Source organism: Morus notabilis, unplaced genomic scaffold, assembly GCF_000414095.1.
Source record: "Morus notabilis unplaced genomic scaffold, ASM41409v2 Scaffold765, whole genome shotgun sequence".
Taxonomy (NCBI): domain Eukaryota; kingdom Viridiplantae; phylum Streptophyta; class Magnoliopsida; order Rosales; family Moraceae; genus Morus; species Morus notabilis.
Window position 1 is genome coordinate 242,866 of NW_010363429.1, and position 17,663 is coordinate 260,528.

Consider the following 17,663-nt stretch of genomic DNA (forward strand, 5'->3'; position numbering starts at 1 on the left):
ATTCAATGTAAAGTCAATACTCAATCTAATATACTTAATGGCTTTTTGACGGAATCCATATTTGTTCAACTCAGTTGATCTTTTCTTTTGATTATCATTTCTGAGATAAAAGACAATAAAAAGAAGATTATAGCTACTTAATTTTTCATACAGAATATGGAATGTAATGCGAATGGAGCATAAGTAGAATGAATTACTTTAGGAAGTTAGAAGTTATCCATTCAACGTAAAGCCAAATCTCAATCAACCTAGTGGCTTTTCTGTGAAATCCATATTTATTCAACTCAGTTGATCTTTTTTGGTGATTATCATTTTTGAGATGAAAATTAAAGCTACAAGTAGTTTTTTAAATTTTCCTATGTGAAGTGGAAAGAACGTGGAATGTAATGTGAATGGAATTACAACTGGAATATATTAGTTTCTGAAGTTAGAAGTTACCCATTCAATGTAAAGTCTAAACTCAATCTAATATACCTAATGGCTTTTTTATGGAATCCATCTTTATTCAACTCAATTAATCCTTTCTTGTGATTATCATTCTGGAGTTGAAAAACAATAAAATAAAAAAAAATTAAAGCTACAAGTAATTTGTTTGTTGTCTTACAAGAGGAGGAAACAACGTGGAATGTATTGCGAATAGAATTACAACTAGAATAAATTACTTTAGAAAGTAAGAAGTTATCCATAACGTAAAGTCAAAATTCAATCGAATATACTTAATGGGTCTTTTACGGAATCCATCTTTCTTCAACTTAATTGATCTTTTCTTGTGATTAACATTCTCGAGCTGAAAAAGCAAATGGACGAAATCTACGAATAATTTGTTAATTAACTTACAAAAGGACGAAAGAACATTGAACTCGTTGTTATTGGAATTACATCTAGAATAAATTACTTTAGGAAGTTAAAAGTTACTCATTCAATGTAAAGCTATGAATAACTAATAGTTCTTTTTTTTTTTTTTTTAAATTACGGAATCTATGTTTTCTAAACACAGTTAATCTTTTCTTGTGATTGTTATTCTCAAGGTGAAAAACAAAAATACTAAAGCTACAAATAATTTGCTAATATTTTCCAAAATGCAAAAAGAACATGGAAAGCACTGCGAATGGAATTACAACTTGAATTAATTACTTTATGTAGTGAGAAATTACCCATTTAACGTAAAGCCTAAACTAAAAATAATGTTCCTCACTTCATTTTATTGAATCCATCTTGTTTAAACCTTTAATATTTTCTTGTGATTATCATTCTCGAACACAAAAGTAGAAAAAAAAAATAAAGTTTAAGAATAATTTCTCAATTATCTTGCAAAAGGAGAAAAGAACATGGAAAGCATTGCAAATGTAATTACAACTCAAATAACTTGCTTCAGGAAGTTAGTATTTATATGTTGATTGGGAGTATGGATGACACGTTGAGCGATGCTTTTTTAATTGAGGAAAACCATATTATATGCTTGATATTTTACGAACAGTTTACTACTGTAAGACCTTCCAATCTTAAAAAAATAATTATTGTTTCTCATCATTCAATTATTTCTGCCATTGAAAAATATCCTGTAAAACATGAAAAGTATTTTGGTAGAATACGAAAATATCTTATTAAAACATATTCTAAAAAAATATAAAAAATATCCTATCAGAATATCAATAGCATAAATAATAAATTTAAAATTGATAACAGAAATTAAATAGTGTTATCTTTTTTATGGAATTCTTCAAACTTTCTCTTTTCATTATCACTACGTCTCTGAATATAGAAATCTTTTTTTTTTTGTTTGTAAAATGAGATTAAAAAACTTTACTAGACAAGGTAAAACTATCTTACAAATAATAAAGAAATTAACCAAAACAAATACAAACAAACGAAAAATAAGCATAAAACAAAAAAGAAAAAAAAAAGCAAGACATTAGAAAAATCTAAGATCTTCCCATTTTAAAACCCACCGCTCACGGCGAGCTCTAAGCTTCTAGGATGACTCCTTCATCTCCAGATTAACGTTCGATTCTTTTTCTCAAATTTAACAAGATCTACCAATTTTTTCCATGAACCCGATCAAGCAACAATATAGGATTCTGTTCAGTTTTATTTCCAATTTAATCCACAGAAAATTATTGTTTTATCCCGGGAATTTATTTAATTAACAAGCTAAATCAAGGACATTTGATGTTTCTTTTTCTTTGTTCTTTTCCTGAAGCAAATTAAAGAGAAAAAGAAAAAAGAAAAAAGAGAGGAAAAGAAGTTGAAGCTAGGAGCAGTTTTAGAATTGTTTTAATATTAAAGAAAAAGAGAAGCATTAACTATTGCGAAAAAAGGAAAGTATAATGTGATCATTTCGTATAGGAATTTTTATTTTCAAGGTTCCCTTAAAAGAATTTATATAACAATGAAAATAATAATAACGTTATGGATAAACTTCCAGATAAGCAGTCAAGGAACACTATATATAGGAGCACACCAACGCCCAATTTTATGCATACATCTCAAGGTAAAGAGTTTTCAGATAAAAAGTGAAAATCATCAGATGGCTAATCAAAAGAGAGGAAGCATTGCATTCTTCGCAACATATCGACCACCGGTGCCGCTCGACATATTCTCGTGCCCACTTCTACCGACGTCGAACAAGGATGAGCTTCTCATGACCGATGGAGTGTCCTACAACTACAACGCCCAAGTCATTCCACCGGAGGCTCTAAAGACAATTCTCCAACGCCCAAAATTGGCTTCCGAAGCCAATGCGGCCGACGTAGATGCAGGCCGTGTGTCGGGCACGATCTTTGTCTCCGAACGAGGAAACCTCGAAACGCTTCACATAGCTCTCCGCTTCAATGACAACACAACGGCACCAAGAGTGAAAGTCTTTAGTTTGGCTGATGTTTTCGGTACAAGCAGCTTCATCGGTGTTCGCATGGAAGATAGCGGCTGCATTGCCGGTGATTATCTCGTCTATGTCACCACCAAAGACCCTGCCGAGCGTCGTCAGCCTTGGACTGCTGTTTATAAAACCAATCTTAAGACTGGAAAAACCGAGCGCCTCACCCCACCAGGTTAATTCCTTCATTGACTTTTGATACAAACACACTCACACACATACGTAACATATACAAGTGATAAGACTAGCATGCGTGACATTTTTATTCAACATAACGTAATGGAAAAGCTGTAATCATATTGTATGATAATTAAATTTCTTGTCGTTGCACAATTCTAACTTCCTGTTATGTTGAATAAATGAAATCTAACTTTTCTTGTTTCCATATCTTATAGTATGCCTTTTTGTTTTTACTCATAAACTTGGACAAATCAAGCTAATTGTCTTGTCATTGTTAATTCACCAATCAATAGAGCATGCTGATTTAAACCCCTCCGTGTCACCGTGCGGAAAGAAGATAGCGGTGGCATCATTCCAAAGAAAGGGTGGTTGGGATGGAGAGATTGAGGATCTGGAGACCGGAATTTTTGTGATGAATGTCGAGGGGCGGCTCGAACGCAGGTTGGTTGTAAGGTATGGTGGGTGGCCATCGTGGGGAAGTGACAACGTCATGTTTTTCCACCGTAAGGTTGGTAAATTTTGGGGTGTGTTTCGAGCTGATTTCTGCAACCGCCAAATATGTCGTGTGACCCCTGACGGAATCGACGCGATGACTCCGGTCGCCATCAACGCCAATATAGTTGTAGTGGCAACTATTCGTGATCGGAAAGCACAATTCAGCAATGTTCGTAACGTATCACAATATCGACACATTGAGATTTTTGATTCAACTGGAGAAGTGCTACAACAAGCCTTACCAATCACTCAAAAAATAAGACCGAAGGCCGACCATTTCAACCCTTTTGTGATAGATGGTGGTAGGCGCATTGGTTACCATCGTTGCAAGAGTGAAATTCTTAAGGTACCACCACTAACGATTTAATTTTTTAGCTAAATGTGCATGGGCATGCAAACGTATACGTACGCACGTACATACTAATTGAGTTGGAGCAGTTCTTGCCCGCCACACAATGTTTGAAATTTGACTTTTACCCATAAAATGTATCAAAAGTTTTAGATATAGCAATATTTTGCAAGAAATTATATAATTGTGCTCCGACTAGTTGAAGTATGTTGTTGCGCTCTCACATACAAGTATATTTATCACTTCAATGAGTTACTATGTTTTCATAGTTAAAAAAAATGGCTTTGTCACTGATGACAGGGTGGAAAGAGTATTCCAAGACAATTCGACAAGCTCCATTCACCGCATCGGGATCTTGGACTATTTCGGGTGTCGGGAGTGTTTCCGACGTTTTCCCAAGATGGCTCCAAGCTTGCATTTGTTGACAATGAGTTCAAGGCCGTGTGGATTGCCGATACCAATGGGCTGCGTATTGTTTATGATGTGCGTCATCTAAATGCAAAAGATCATAAAGTATCACTTAATTTATACGCAATTGTATATAATGAAGATGAGTTTTTTCTTTCTTTTTTTTTTTTTTCTATGTAGACGAAAGGCCCCGACAACATCTTCTCGCCGGTTTGGAACCAAAATAAGGAAAAGGATATTCTCTATGTATGCACCGGACCTTCTTTCAACTCCGCCCAAAGTCTGGACATCTGCGCCATCCCCGAAGTGTCCCGTGGCGCAAAACATCGTATACAGCTAACAAGAGTTTCCAACAACGCCTTCCCATCCACCAATCCAGCTGGTAACAACTTCCTAGCTATACTTGCTCCTTCTAATTCCTTTCAAAATTCCTGTTATAACGTGATATAATTAATAGAACTAGAATTTGTTTAACTTAATGTAATAGGGACGAAATTAGTATTTCGATCTACGAGAAACGGAGGGGATAAGAAATACAAGAACCTATACATAATGGAGAATGCAGAATTAGGCGAATATGGGGATGGCATAATAACAAGGCTAACAAATGGGGCTTGGACTGACACACATTGCCAATGGTCCCCAAGGGGAGATTGGATAGTCTTTTCTTCAACCCGCGACAAGCCAGACGATGCACCGGAAAGTGACAATGGTCTTGACCCAGGATACTTTGCGGTATTTCTAGTGAAGGCGAATGATCCGTCAGTGGTGGTAAGAGTGTTAGGAAGTGATAGTGATCTTGCAGGGCATGTGAACCATCCGTTCTTTAGTCCGGACGGAAAGAGCATTGTTGTGACTGCGGATCTTGCTGCGGTGTCTGTGGATCCTATCTCTTTGCCTATTTTCGTGCACTCTGTGAGGCCTTATGGCGATATTTTCATTATCGACATCGACCCGGATGACATAAACAAGAATAAGGACGTGGAGAAGTTCAATCGCATCACGCATAGTAGATACGAGAATTCGACTGCTAGTTGGACCACCTTCTCGACTCAAGACCCGAACGCAGCATGGAACCTGCATTTTGACAGAGTCTACTTTCCGGCATGCCCTTATGCGCAATGCGATGGAGGCGAAAGTTGGCACATGACCGGCCACCTTTGCATCCCAAAACGATGTTGCTGAGCTGATTGCCTTTGTGTTCTTGTGATCCAGTTTGTGATCTGCATGTGTTCTTGTGATCCAGTTTGTTTTCATTTGACTTTTTTTTTCTTTTTTATTGAAAGTGTGTTTTCATCTGGTGTGTGATTTTTTCCTTTTCATCAGGCGTGTTTTCAGTATCTTTATTACTAAAACTGATCGTTGTTATCTTTATCTCAGTTATTTTTTCTGAAATGGCGCTTGTATATAAATAAAGTACTGCTTCTTTCTACTCGTGGTATTTTGTTTATTATTAAGTAGTACTAAAATCTTTGTGAAATGATCAAAGTTGGTATTTAGTAATTTGGACATATATGCTAATGTTCTGAATATCTACAATCAGAAACGTAGCATTATAAGTTTAAAACATAAACGACAAAATCTTATCACAGTCCTTATCGCTTTACCAATTATTTGCAAGAAGGGCTGCCCTCAATTTTTTCTTATCAGAATACCTTACGGAATTGTAATAATGCCCTCTGTTTTCCTTTTTTTTCCCTTTCTCTTCTTTTTTTTTTCCTAAAAAAATTCATGTTTCCCATTAAGCAAACAATGTGACAAGTCAAAACAAATAATAAATCATGGTTTCAGAAGAAGGATGTTGAATAGAACAAACAAAAACATAAAATGCCTATTATTAAAGCTTTAATTTTAAAAGTATCGATTATTATACAATATTACAAAAATGCCAATTAAAACATATATGTAACCGCATATGCCCTTATAGATTATTTTGCGGAATATATATAGTTAATTTTTATTTGTTTTTATCGTAATATTCCACATATTTACTTTCCCTTTTATCTCTAATTAATTGTCCGTAATCAAAAATTTGATTTATTTTTATTAAGGTATTTTTTAATCAGCTGATTTCCCTCTTAATTTTCTTGTTTAGACTTCCACACGCACAATTGGAGTTTTAAGCTTCTCCACTAATGGTTGATAATTCGGATAGATTGAATTCAGCAGACAAAAGTGGAAGATACAATTGGGCTTTAAAGACACAGATTAGCTCACAGGCCTAAGAGAGGCAACTTCTTCCCTTAATCCGAACTCACCAAATCCTATTTCTCTGGAATTGATACAATCTTGGAAAAACAAAAGGGCATTTCTTCTTCTTTGTCTTCCTCTTGTTATTCTTTTCCTTTTGATTTTATGGGTTTGCATTCTTCTCCATATAACATTTTTGTTTTGCTGTTTTGTTTTTCATGGGATATGGGTTCTAACTTGTTCTAGCATTATTAAATCAATAACATTATCATTACAGGAATGAAACAACGTTTTTATGAATTCGTGTATTCTTGCGTGTTTGTTGTTTGAGACTTTTTACAAAAATTTTATATTCGGTTTGTTTCATAATGAAATCATCATTAAAATAATGAAATTTTTTTTTTTTTTTTTTTTCTGAAAATGGCGCTTGTATATAAATAAAGTAGTGCTTCTTTCTACTCATGGTATTTTGTTTATTATTAAGTAGTACTAAAATCTTTGTGAAATGATCAAAGTTGGTATTTAGTAATTTGGACATATATGCTAATGTTCTGAATATCTACAATCAGATAAGTTTAAAACATAAATGACAAAATCTTATCACAGTCTTTATCGCTTTACCAATTATTTACAAGAAGGGCTGCCCTCAATTTTTTCTTATCAGAATACCTTACGGAATTGTAATAATGATTTTTCGTATGCTTAATTTTCATTCTAGCTCAAAATTATTAGAGGATCTGCAAGTAAAAAGTCACCAAATTATTTATTATTATAAATTGAATAACTTGGAATTCTGAATTCATTCACTATAGCAGAAACTGTACAAGAGATTTTTAGGAAAATACAAGTTGACTTTTAAATCTCTAGATAAGGAAACAACTCCTACAGATATGTGCCCATAATATTTTAGCTAGTTTAGAGTTCATATATGTACATTAGTTTGCATGGACATCGTTGTTTTAAACATGTCATATGAATCAGACGGTTGTTATAAATTGAATAGCTAACCAAAATAAATTATGACAATTAATTAGTAAGATTGAATTCTTGTTATTATACATCATTAATTTTATTAAAATAAACCCTTATTAGAAACAGTAAAAAATAGAGATGTAATCATTAAAAACAAGTCCGCATATTATACGAGGTTATGCTAATGTCGGTTGCTCATCTCTACAATTTAAAAAACAGTGATTTAACTGCCATGAATTCTACTTGTTCACACAAGACCAAATGATGATACCCCTCTATACGTGATTTGGCTATGCCTATATCGACGACAGGGACGAAAAAATCCACTAGTGTGAAACAGTGATTTAATGTCGGTTGCACTATTTCAGTTCACTCAGAAAATTCCTAGTTACCACATTACACTCAAGAACAAAACCCTTTGTTTTCCTTTTTTTTTCCCCTTTCTTCTTCCTTTTTTCCAATTAAGGAAACAATGTGACAAGTCAAAACAAATAATAAACCATGATTTCACAAGAACGATGTTGAATAGAACAAACAAAAAAAAGTAATTACATAAAATGCCTATTATTAAAGCTCTAACTTTAAAAATATCGATTATTATACAATATTACAAAAATACTAATTCAAGCATATATGTTACCGGATATGCCCTTATGGATTATTTTGCGGAACATATATGGTTAATTTTTATTTGTTTTTATCGTAATATTCCACATATTTTCTTTTCTTTTTATCTCTAATTAATTGTTTGTGATCATTTAGCCAATGTACAAACGAAGGTCCGTCGTTTATACTAATGTAAATGCGAGAAGCAGAGCAAACTTTTCGAGGATGAAGACATCGCCATGCTTTTGTTTGATAATTGTTTTATTGTAATTATTTATTGTTTCTTTACCTATAGTTTTTGTGAGGTTGTTTTTTTCTTTATTGCAATTTTTATTTTATTATGATTTGTTCATATTTATTCTTTTTCAGAATATTCATTCCTGGTCATTTAAATTTCATATTCATTTTTTTACGTATTTCTTAAATCACCGCATTAATAAAACAATTTCGTATGTTGATTGTTTGATACATATTGTATTGATTTTTTTTTTTTTTTGCATGTTTTTTCTTAATGATGTGACGATTAAACTAATGAAAATATTTTTTTTTGTCCCTTTGATATTTTTGACGCAAATGCCTCTTCATACTTTTGATGAAGAAAACGAGGAGTGCAGTCCTTTTTTTTTTTTTTTTTGTCTGTATGTGATGATTGAATCCATAGCTCACATCAAGTAACTAACAAATCCACATGTTGTCATTTTCTATTCTATAATTAGATCATACACATAAATCTTTCCTTTAAGTGTACATAAAAATTTGTACAACTTTTAGTAGTTAAATTGACTACTTGGAGAATCAATTTAATTTTCAAATTTGGAGGGCATAATATCAAATCAATTTAATCTTGATTAAGGATACATTTAAGAAAATTATTTTAAAAACTGTTTTCATAAGAATAAATTAGAGAAAAATCATTAAGTTAGATACATCTAAAAATATAAGGTTTAATTAAAAAAAAAAAACAATTGAGATTGGGTTTTGTGAGGATATTTTTAAAATTTTTATTGAAAAACCATATCTTAAATATCAAATATCAAAAATACACCGCGCCACTGTTCTTGGGTATACTCTTGGAGTTATGGATTTTTTGAATGAAAACTCAAAGTGGTCAATGACTTGGTGATTGTAAATTTATAGTTTTATGTGGTTTTCCAACATAGATAGATTGTCGTAATTGAGTGTTATATTTCTTACGAAGAAAAAACATGTAGTATTGAGAGTGGTTTTCCAACATACATAGATAGTTTTATGTGGTTTTCCAAACCCATGTAGTATTGAGTGTTATATTTCTTACGAAGAAAAAACATAGATAGATTGTCGTAATTGTGGCACATGCAATTATATTTCTTACTTTTCAAGCATTGATTTCCTTTTTTTTATTTTTTTTTATTTTTTGCTTTTGAAAATGATGAGTCTGTTACAATATCTGATTCTTCAAGCATTTATTTCTTTGAATCTATTTTTGTCTATTTTTTCATATATATATATATGTGTGTGTGTGTGTGTATATATATATATATATATATATTAGTGCATGTTTCGGCAAAGATAATGATTTAAAAGCAAAATAATTGCATATATATTATTATATATATATATAAGTGCATGTTTCGGCAAAGATAATGATTTAAAAGCAAAATAATTGCATATATATTATTATATATATATATAAGTGCATGTTTCGGCAAAGATAATGATTTAAAAGCAAATAATTACATATGATACATATATATATATATGTTTGTCGGCAACAGTAATAAAATGTAGGAAAATAATTTATTTAGTGGTGCCGACACATGAATCAAAGCAGACAATTAAAAACAGAGCCTTCTTGCAAATATTTTTAATAAAAGGTAAATTTGTAATTTTCTTAAAATAAACGGTCAAGATGTAAATATTTTGAAAATTTCAAAATGCATAAAAATGCATCTTTATACTCATATTTCATAAAAATATCACTGAAATTTAAAATAGGCCCGCTATTAGATAATGATACGCTGTACAAAAAAGCTGTACAATTCTCCCTTCTTTAAATGAATTTCGTCCTGAAAATTCTAAGCCTAAACACAGATCAAAATCAAGAGCCTAAATCATCAAAGTCATATGTTCTATCCTCAAATTATTAAGATTTCCAACCTATCCTCAAAACTAAGGACCATTTCCACAAAAATTTTGGAATAATATTTTGGAATGAATAAACAAACTTAGTGGATCATGGCAGGAACAACATTATAACATGGTCATTTTGGAACGAATAATTTCGGTTGAATGTTAAAAATTTTCAATTCAGCTCATAACAATAAACAATTCAATTGAAAGACATAATATTTAAAATCTACGCTCTAAACAGTAGAAAAATAATTATCTAAGTCGTTTGTCATTTTTATTTCAGACGAATATGATTTTTATTGAGAAACCCAAATCAGTGAAAGCAGACAAAATCAATGCCAAACAGCAGGGGCACGCGAAACACGAGAGAATTGAACAACAGACTCCACTCTCACACAAACAAACAAAAGAAAACAAAGTTAAATGAAAATTATAGAAACATTATCACAGATTGAATACATATAAGCCAAATTGGTCTGTAGAATATATGCGATTTTTCTTTCAGACGAATATGATTTTTATTGAGAAAGCCAAATTAGTGAAAAGCAGACAAAGTCAATGCCAATGCCAAACAACAGAGGCACGCGAAACACGCGAAAGTTAAACAACAGACTCCACTCTCACACAAACAAACAAAAGAAAAAAAAAGTTGCAATGAAATTATACAAACATTGTCACAGATTGAATACATATAAGCCAAACTAGTCTGTAGAATATATGCGATTGCTTTTCACTAGTCTGTAGAATATATGAAAATGAACTAGACTATTGCAAATCTCCAACACCAGCATTGCATTCTAATGGATTTCTGATCAGTGATAACCCTGCAAATCAAGAATTCGATTAACTGGTAATACGGCTATATTAGCCGAAACTTCACTGACAATGATCGGCCCTTAACTTGATCTCCTCCATGTAATAGAAACGGATTGTAATAAAGAAACTGGAAATTCTTACCTTCCAAATCAAGAGTTCGATTAACTGGTAATAGAAATAGTAAACCAGAAATGATCATACAGTTACCATACAACTCTTACCTTCCAAATTTTATATTTCAAGATAATTTTGTGGTGTGCAGCCCGTCCGCGTCTCGCGAACCGATGTAAACCTTTGGCACATGCTTGACTCTTGAAAAGTCCGAATCTTGACTGCTTCGATCCAGTTTTGACAGCAACTGATCACCCATATTGATGATAGCAAGTGTATTCAGGCAAGCTAGAAATTCAACACCCGATGGAACTTCCTCTAATAGTGTGCAGTCTTCCAACCATAGCTCCTGAAGTTTTGGCATTGCCCCTTGTTCTACCGTCACTTTTCTCAATCCGCTTGAACAATAAAATGCTAAACGTTTGAGATTTTGGAAACCTCCAGCTTTAACACACAACTCTTCTCCATCATAAGCTTTCTGAAATATAAGCATTTGTAGATTGGGCAAAGCTTGAAGAGATTGAAGCGGATCAAGTCGTAACTTACTCCACCTCAGCAGTAATAATACCAAACTTGAAAGCCTAGGCACCCATTGTGGAAGCATCTCCAAACGTCCACACATAAGCAACCGTTGAAGGCATTGAGGAGGTGATGATATATTCTGTACTTCAAGGATTTCAGCTTCTTCTCTTGCTTCCATAATTAGCTCACGAAGGTAACTCAGCTTCTCTATTGATGAGCATAATGCAGCTCCATGTTCTGCTTCTAATTGTTGAATGCCTAAAGTCCTCAGTTGCTTCAAATTTCCTAGGGATCGCATTAATTCAAGCCCACCTTCACTTGCCCGAATTACTCCAAGGTCTTGCAAGAAGTTCAAATTTCCGATATCTTTTGGCACACGAACACCTTTATATTTGATGAATGCAGAACCAATATCATTAATGTACAGAAGTGCTCTCACAAGGAAAAGGCGATGGAGTTGCAATATCTCAGCTGGCAACTCTTCAACTAAAGTGTTTTCAAGATTTAACATTTCAAGGTTCCGAAGCCACCCAATTGTGCGTGGAAGTGATGCCACCTTGGTACCCGACAAGCTTAGATACCTCAAATTGTATAGTTTGGTGATGCACTCAGGAAACGTGTCCAAAGGTAATCCTTGACAATCCAACACCTTGAGAAGCTTTAACCTGCCATATTTACTGAAAAGTTCAGAAAAGGAAATGCTAGAAATGGAACAATTTTTTCCAAAAAGGAGCAAGGTGCGAACTCTAGAAAAGTTGTGGCCTCCCCGAAAATTCTCCAATGTTGTAGACACCGATAAATGCCTAGCTGGTTCCTGCAGTACTGGATTTTGTTCGCTGATTATTGTAGCAAAATTTTGATCTTTTGATTTTTGAAGGACAATTTCTCGTACGAGGTCATGGAGTACAAAATATTTGAAATTTTCATCAATATCGTCCACAGCTGTTTGGATCAGGCTTCTATTACAAAGCTCATTAAAATACAACTCTCCAACTTCTTCTAATGTCATATCTTTCATTTCACGAATGAAACCTTCCGCGATCCATAGCCTGATGATGAAAAACTTTTTAAACCGCCAATCTTCTGGAAACATGCTTAGATACAAGAAACATGATTTCAATAGATAAGGCAAATCACTGAAACTAAGGGAAAGTATCTTTTTCACGTTCTTAAGCTTGTCATTGTTGTCAAATCCAGCCTCAAAGCTGCGTCTAAATATTTGCCATTCGCTTATTTTATTAGTGTCTTTTGTGGCCAAGACACCACTAACTGCGACAATTGCAAGAGGCAATCCCATGCATCTTTTTAAGATGTCTTGAGAAATATCCTCTAAATGGTGAGGGCATGACTTTCCGTGGAAGGTTCTAGCACAAAAAAGATTCCATGATTCTTCAGAAGACAAACGCTTTAGCGGAAAGGTATAACCTCCAAAATGATCTGTCGAAGTTGCGGAGGCTACTTCAACAATGCGAGATGTGACCATTAATCGACTGCCATGATTGTTTTGAGGAAATGCGTTTTTGAGATTATCCCATGAGCCCACACTCCATAGATCATCCAAGACAATCAAGTACTTCTTATCACCAAGGAAACAAATTATGTCTTGCTTCAGAGAAAGTATATCCTTGGAATATGTTTCATTCGGAATTGGCTGTGCGATCCCTCTTAGGAGTTGTTCAATTATTTTTACAAGAAGCTTCCGTATATCGAATGATTGGGAAACAGTAATCCAAGCACGGTGTTGGAATCGTTGCTTGACTTTGTCATATCTATAGACTTGATTGACAAGAGTGGTTTTGCCTAACCCTCCCATTCCTACCACTGCAACAACTTGGACATTGGAGACTTCATCCTTGAGAAGCCAACTAACAAGCTCTTGTTTGGGTTTCTCAATGCCAACTAGTTGCCATTCTTCCAGTAGAAGGGCTTCATCTCGACGTAGCTCGTATAGAGCGCTTTGTCTACCAGTACTTGAGCTCGAACCTTCCTCCGGTAGAATATTTGATTTGTACCGATACCTCTCATGCCTGCTAGAAATATCGGATACTCTGGATTTAATGCTTCGCAATTCAGAAGCAATCCGATAGCGAGATTTTAGTGTCTTGATAGTGTGAGCTATTTTAAACAGACGTCCGTAGAATCCATGACGTTTTTGATGTTGCTCTGCAAATCGATAGAAGTATGCATCAAGGATGTCTTCTGCGTCAAAACTGGCATCTCTGACCTGCTTAACCCAAACTTTGATTTCTTCATCTTCATCTTCCACTGCATCCGCAACACGTAGAAAAGCCTTCATACTTTCAAGCTCAGCTTTAAGAGAAACAACCTCTTCTCGAAACCCAGTTAGTAGTTTCACCTCTCCCTCCAACAAAAAAGAGAGCTTCTCCAATAAGAATTTCACAGCACTCTCCGCCATTATTTTATCTGATAGAAACCTTGATCAGATGCAAGTTTAAACCGTTTCTTAGATATTCCAACAGTCATGTGTTTGATAACATATTCTTTTCCTTGTTTGAAAGAAAGTAAATAGAGCAAAAAAAAATATTTTCTTGTAGAGGAAAGAAAAAATAAGCAGATACCTAGTGTATAGTTTTAAATCTAGTGGGATCATGCCATTTGAGTTTATTTATTAATTATCCCATTATTTGCGGATTAAAATCACCTGTTTTTAATGTCTTAAGTTTGTTCAAGTTGTAAGTAGGAAACCTACTGACCAGCGATGGACAACATATGCAGACGTGCATGGTGGAGGCAAGGGGAGTTTTCGCAAAAAAAAAAAAATATATATATATATATATTTTAAATATTAACAGAATTTACTGAGTTTGGTCTAAGTGATGATCATATGCATGTGGACTTTATTTATTATGTTTTATTATGCCAAAATATTTGGATTAAGTACTTACAAAACTGGGATATAATCCTAATATATTATTATTGGACAAAACTTTGGTAAGATATAAAATTCTGTAAAAAAGCTGTTGGTACTCGAATCCATAGAATTCTGAAATAAGATATAGAAAGATATAAAAAAAAAATATCACGGTAATAGAGGTACAATTCAATATCTGTCAATAACTTATATTTTAGTAATATGTTAAACAGCAACTCGCTAATAGAAAAATTAGGATTATAGTTGATCTTTCTTTAAAATTGTACTAATTTAAAAATCAAACATAATTTAAGAAAAAATCCATTTGTAAAACTTATTAGGCATGTGTAGTATGTACAAAATGAGCTTACCGACCCTTTATAAGTGCGTGAACGAACAAGCACACGGACAATCACGAGAAATTGCTGGGGATCTCTTTATAAGTCATCAGAGTGGCATGATAAGCCAAAGGGGTATTTCATGATTCCATTGCTTTAAAATTTTCCACAAGAGGAAAAACAACACATTTTGTAGAGACAAATCAGGAGTCTTGATGAACTGTTTAGATTGCGCCAAAAGCATATCGACCGCAAAAAAAAAAAAAAAAAAAAAAAAAAAAAAAAACCCCCCGCCCGGGAAGATAAGGTTTTGAAAATGAAAGCTGTGGGTGCGCAGATGCCAGATGGTAAATGGCTGGCTGTTTTTATTTATTATAATTTATGGGTGTTGGTTTTGGTCTCTTTCTTTCAACTATAAGTGGTGGTCTCGGTCCCGGATTTGTTTAGTACTAGGATTTAAATTAAGGTGATTTTAATTATAATTCTAGAATTATAATTATGATTTATGATTTTAAGTTCAAATCATGATTCTGAAATCATAAATCAGAATCAGATGTTTAAATCACCTTGAATCAAGAGGGAGTGATTTTAAAATCATGAGTAATTCTGATTTAAAATATCATATCAGATTCTGAATCATGATTCAGAATCATCCAAACCAGATACTGATTCTGAATCATAATTCGAAATCACTATAAACAAACATTAATTCTAAATGAAGATAAAATCATGATTTTAAATTCATCCGAAAATTGAGGTGTCATGATTTTAAATTCATCTACCACACGCCCATATCCATCCGGGAATTGAGGTGTCATTCACTCATAACCAAAACAATAGTCAAAATTACTTTTTTTTTTTTTCCTTTTTCGCTGGCTCAATAGTCAAAATTACTTGTTTGGAAAAGTATGATAATACAAACTAGAAAGAAAAATTCTCCGGTCTCCATTATGCAACTCAAAAGCAAAAAAATCAAATTATATGTAACATTCATCATATTTACGAGTTTAGCGGTCCTTCCCAGCTAAGTGCGTCTTTCTTTTCTGAGACTTTTTAAATCAGTTATTTAACTCCACTTATAACACTTTTTTGTCACCATGGTGTGCTTGATAGTAATAACATATGAGAATAATGCTTCCTAATATATATCCTCTACCAATGTTGATTTTGCGTACCTTGTTGTGATAATGAAGTTTACACAAACTATGTCGCTCAGTACCACGTAATATATAATAATAGCACTCTTCAATAGTTTCTTTTCGGCTAAGACACTCTTGAATGATTTCTTGCCAAAATGGACTTTGGGTAACATGGTGTGAGAAATGTATTTATTCATTTTTTTGGCTGCAAGTGTGAAAAAACTTTTTAGAAGCAGTACAATGATGGAATATGTCATCATCAGTTATGGCAAGATAAGAAGTGGGAACAAGTAGATTCTAGAACAACCGTTCCATATTATTATTTGTGAGTGTTGAATAGTTACGCTATTTGGTCCCCTTAGATTCTGCTTGTTTTCTTCTTCGTGGGTTCTTAAATGTTCAGGCATATGATTTGATTTCAAGCTTATACATGTATGATTACTTGTATAAATCATGACTGTTCCAATAGTCTTCATACTGATTCATTGTCTCTCACGATTTTTACAACAATGACAGAATGGGAGGATAAGGAGGAAGGAAAGGAAGGTCGGAATTGATTCCGTTTTTATTTTTTACATTTTTCGATAAAAAAAAAATGAAAATGTTTCTAAAACGGCTTTTGACATAATAAAGACAAAAAACAGAAATGAAAATATTTTTTTGATTTAGTGTAAAATGAGAGAGAAATGAAAAATAACTTTTAGTCGTTTTTTATTTTTTGTTTTCATTTTCTCTTCTCTTGAGCAGAGAGAGAGAGACATTAATGGGTTTTTAAATGTTGAAAATAATTTCTTGATAAAACTACCAAATGTATTTTCAAAAATGATTTTTGTCTGTGATTGAAAACGTTTTCATTTTAATTTTCATACAAAAAATAAAATCATTTTAGAACGAGTTCCAAACGCGCCTGAAGTGACCCAACAATGAGACGATGATTGGGATGATGATGATGTTAACGACGATTTTTCTTTGCAGCTGAGAAGGGAACTAGAGAACAATCATTGACAAGAAGTGAGGTTTGCTTGCCAACTTTAAAATTCTCTGCTACAACCTTGCCAGCTTTGTGAATCCTGTGGTTTTTTTCTCTTAAAAAATTTGATGCTCGTCCATTTAGGCCGGTTTAGTTTACTGATTTAAGTTTTTAATTCGAGTTGATATATGATTTTATGTGAGAGTTTTTTATTATAGTAAAAAAATTAAATATGACTATTTCTGAGTGCTTTTTAATGTAACAAAACTCGAATTCTAAACTTGAATCGGTAAAATAAACAGGATCTTAATTTTAACTTAAATTTGACATATATGTAATTTTTTTGGGCCTCTTGGACCAAAGTATTTTATAATATTGAAGTTTTTTCTCTTTTGAAAAGCTATCTTACTACATGAACACACACATCAATTATGTGACGACAAAACTCGAATTCTAAACTTGAATCGGTAAAATAAACAGGATCTTAATTTTAACTTAAATTTGACATATATGTAATTTTTTTGGGCCTCTTGGACCAAAGTATTTTATAATATTGAAGTTTTTTCTCTTTTGAAAAGCTATCTTACTACATGAACACACACATCAATTATGTGACGACCCTCCTATGAGGCCGCCACTGTAACTTACTTAAACTTTAACTTGTACTTACTGGGGTTTCTTAAAATTTGCGGAACATTTTTTTTTTTTTTT

General features: G+C 33.2%; 2 protein-coding genes across 2 annotated transcripts; one reads left to right on the forward strand and one right to left on the reverse strand.

The window, feature by feature from the left end:
* Positions 1–2,491: 2,491 nt before the first annotated feature.
* LOC21394212 lies at positions 2,492–5,701 on the forward strand. Its single transcript, XM_010104338.2, has 5 exons — positions 2,492–3,050; positions 3,349–3,896; positions 4,200–4,382; positions 4,488–4,689; positions 4,795–5,701. The coding sequence occupies exons 1-5, from the start codon at positions 2,528–2,530 to the stop codon at positions 5,490–5,492; spliced, it is 2,154 nt and encodes a 717-aa protein (XP_010102640.1). The 5' UTR covers positions 2,492–2,527; the 3' UTR covers positions 5,493–5,701.
* Positions 5,702–10,949: 5,248 nt separating this feature from the next.
* LOC21394213 (disease resistance protein RPM1) lies at positions 10,950–14,049 on the reverse strand. Its single transcript, XM_010104339.2, has 3 exons — positions 11,283–14,049; positions 11,142–11,165; positions 10,950–11,008 (listed from the first exon to the last, which is right to left on the reverse strand). Exons 1-3 carry the CDS (start codon positions 14,047–14,049, stop codon positions 10,950–10,952), a joined length of 2,850 nt encoding a protein of 949 aa, XP_010102641.2.
* Positions 14,050–17,663: the final 3,614 nt, after the last annotated feature.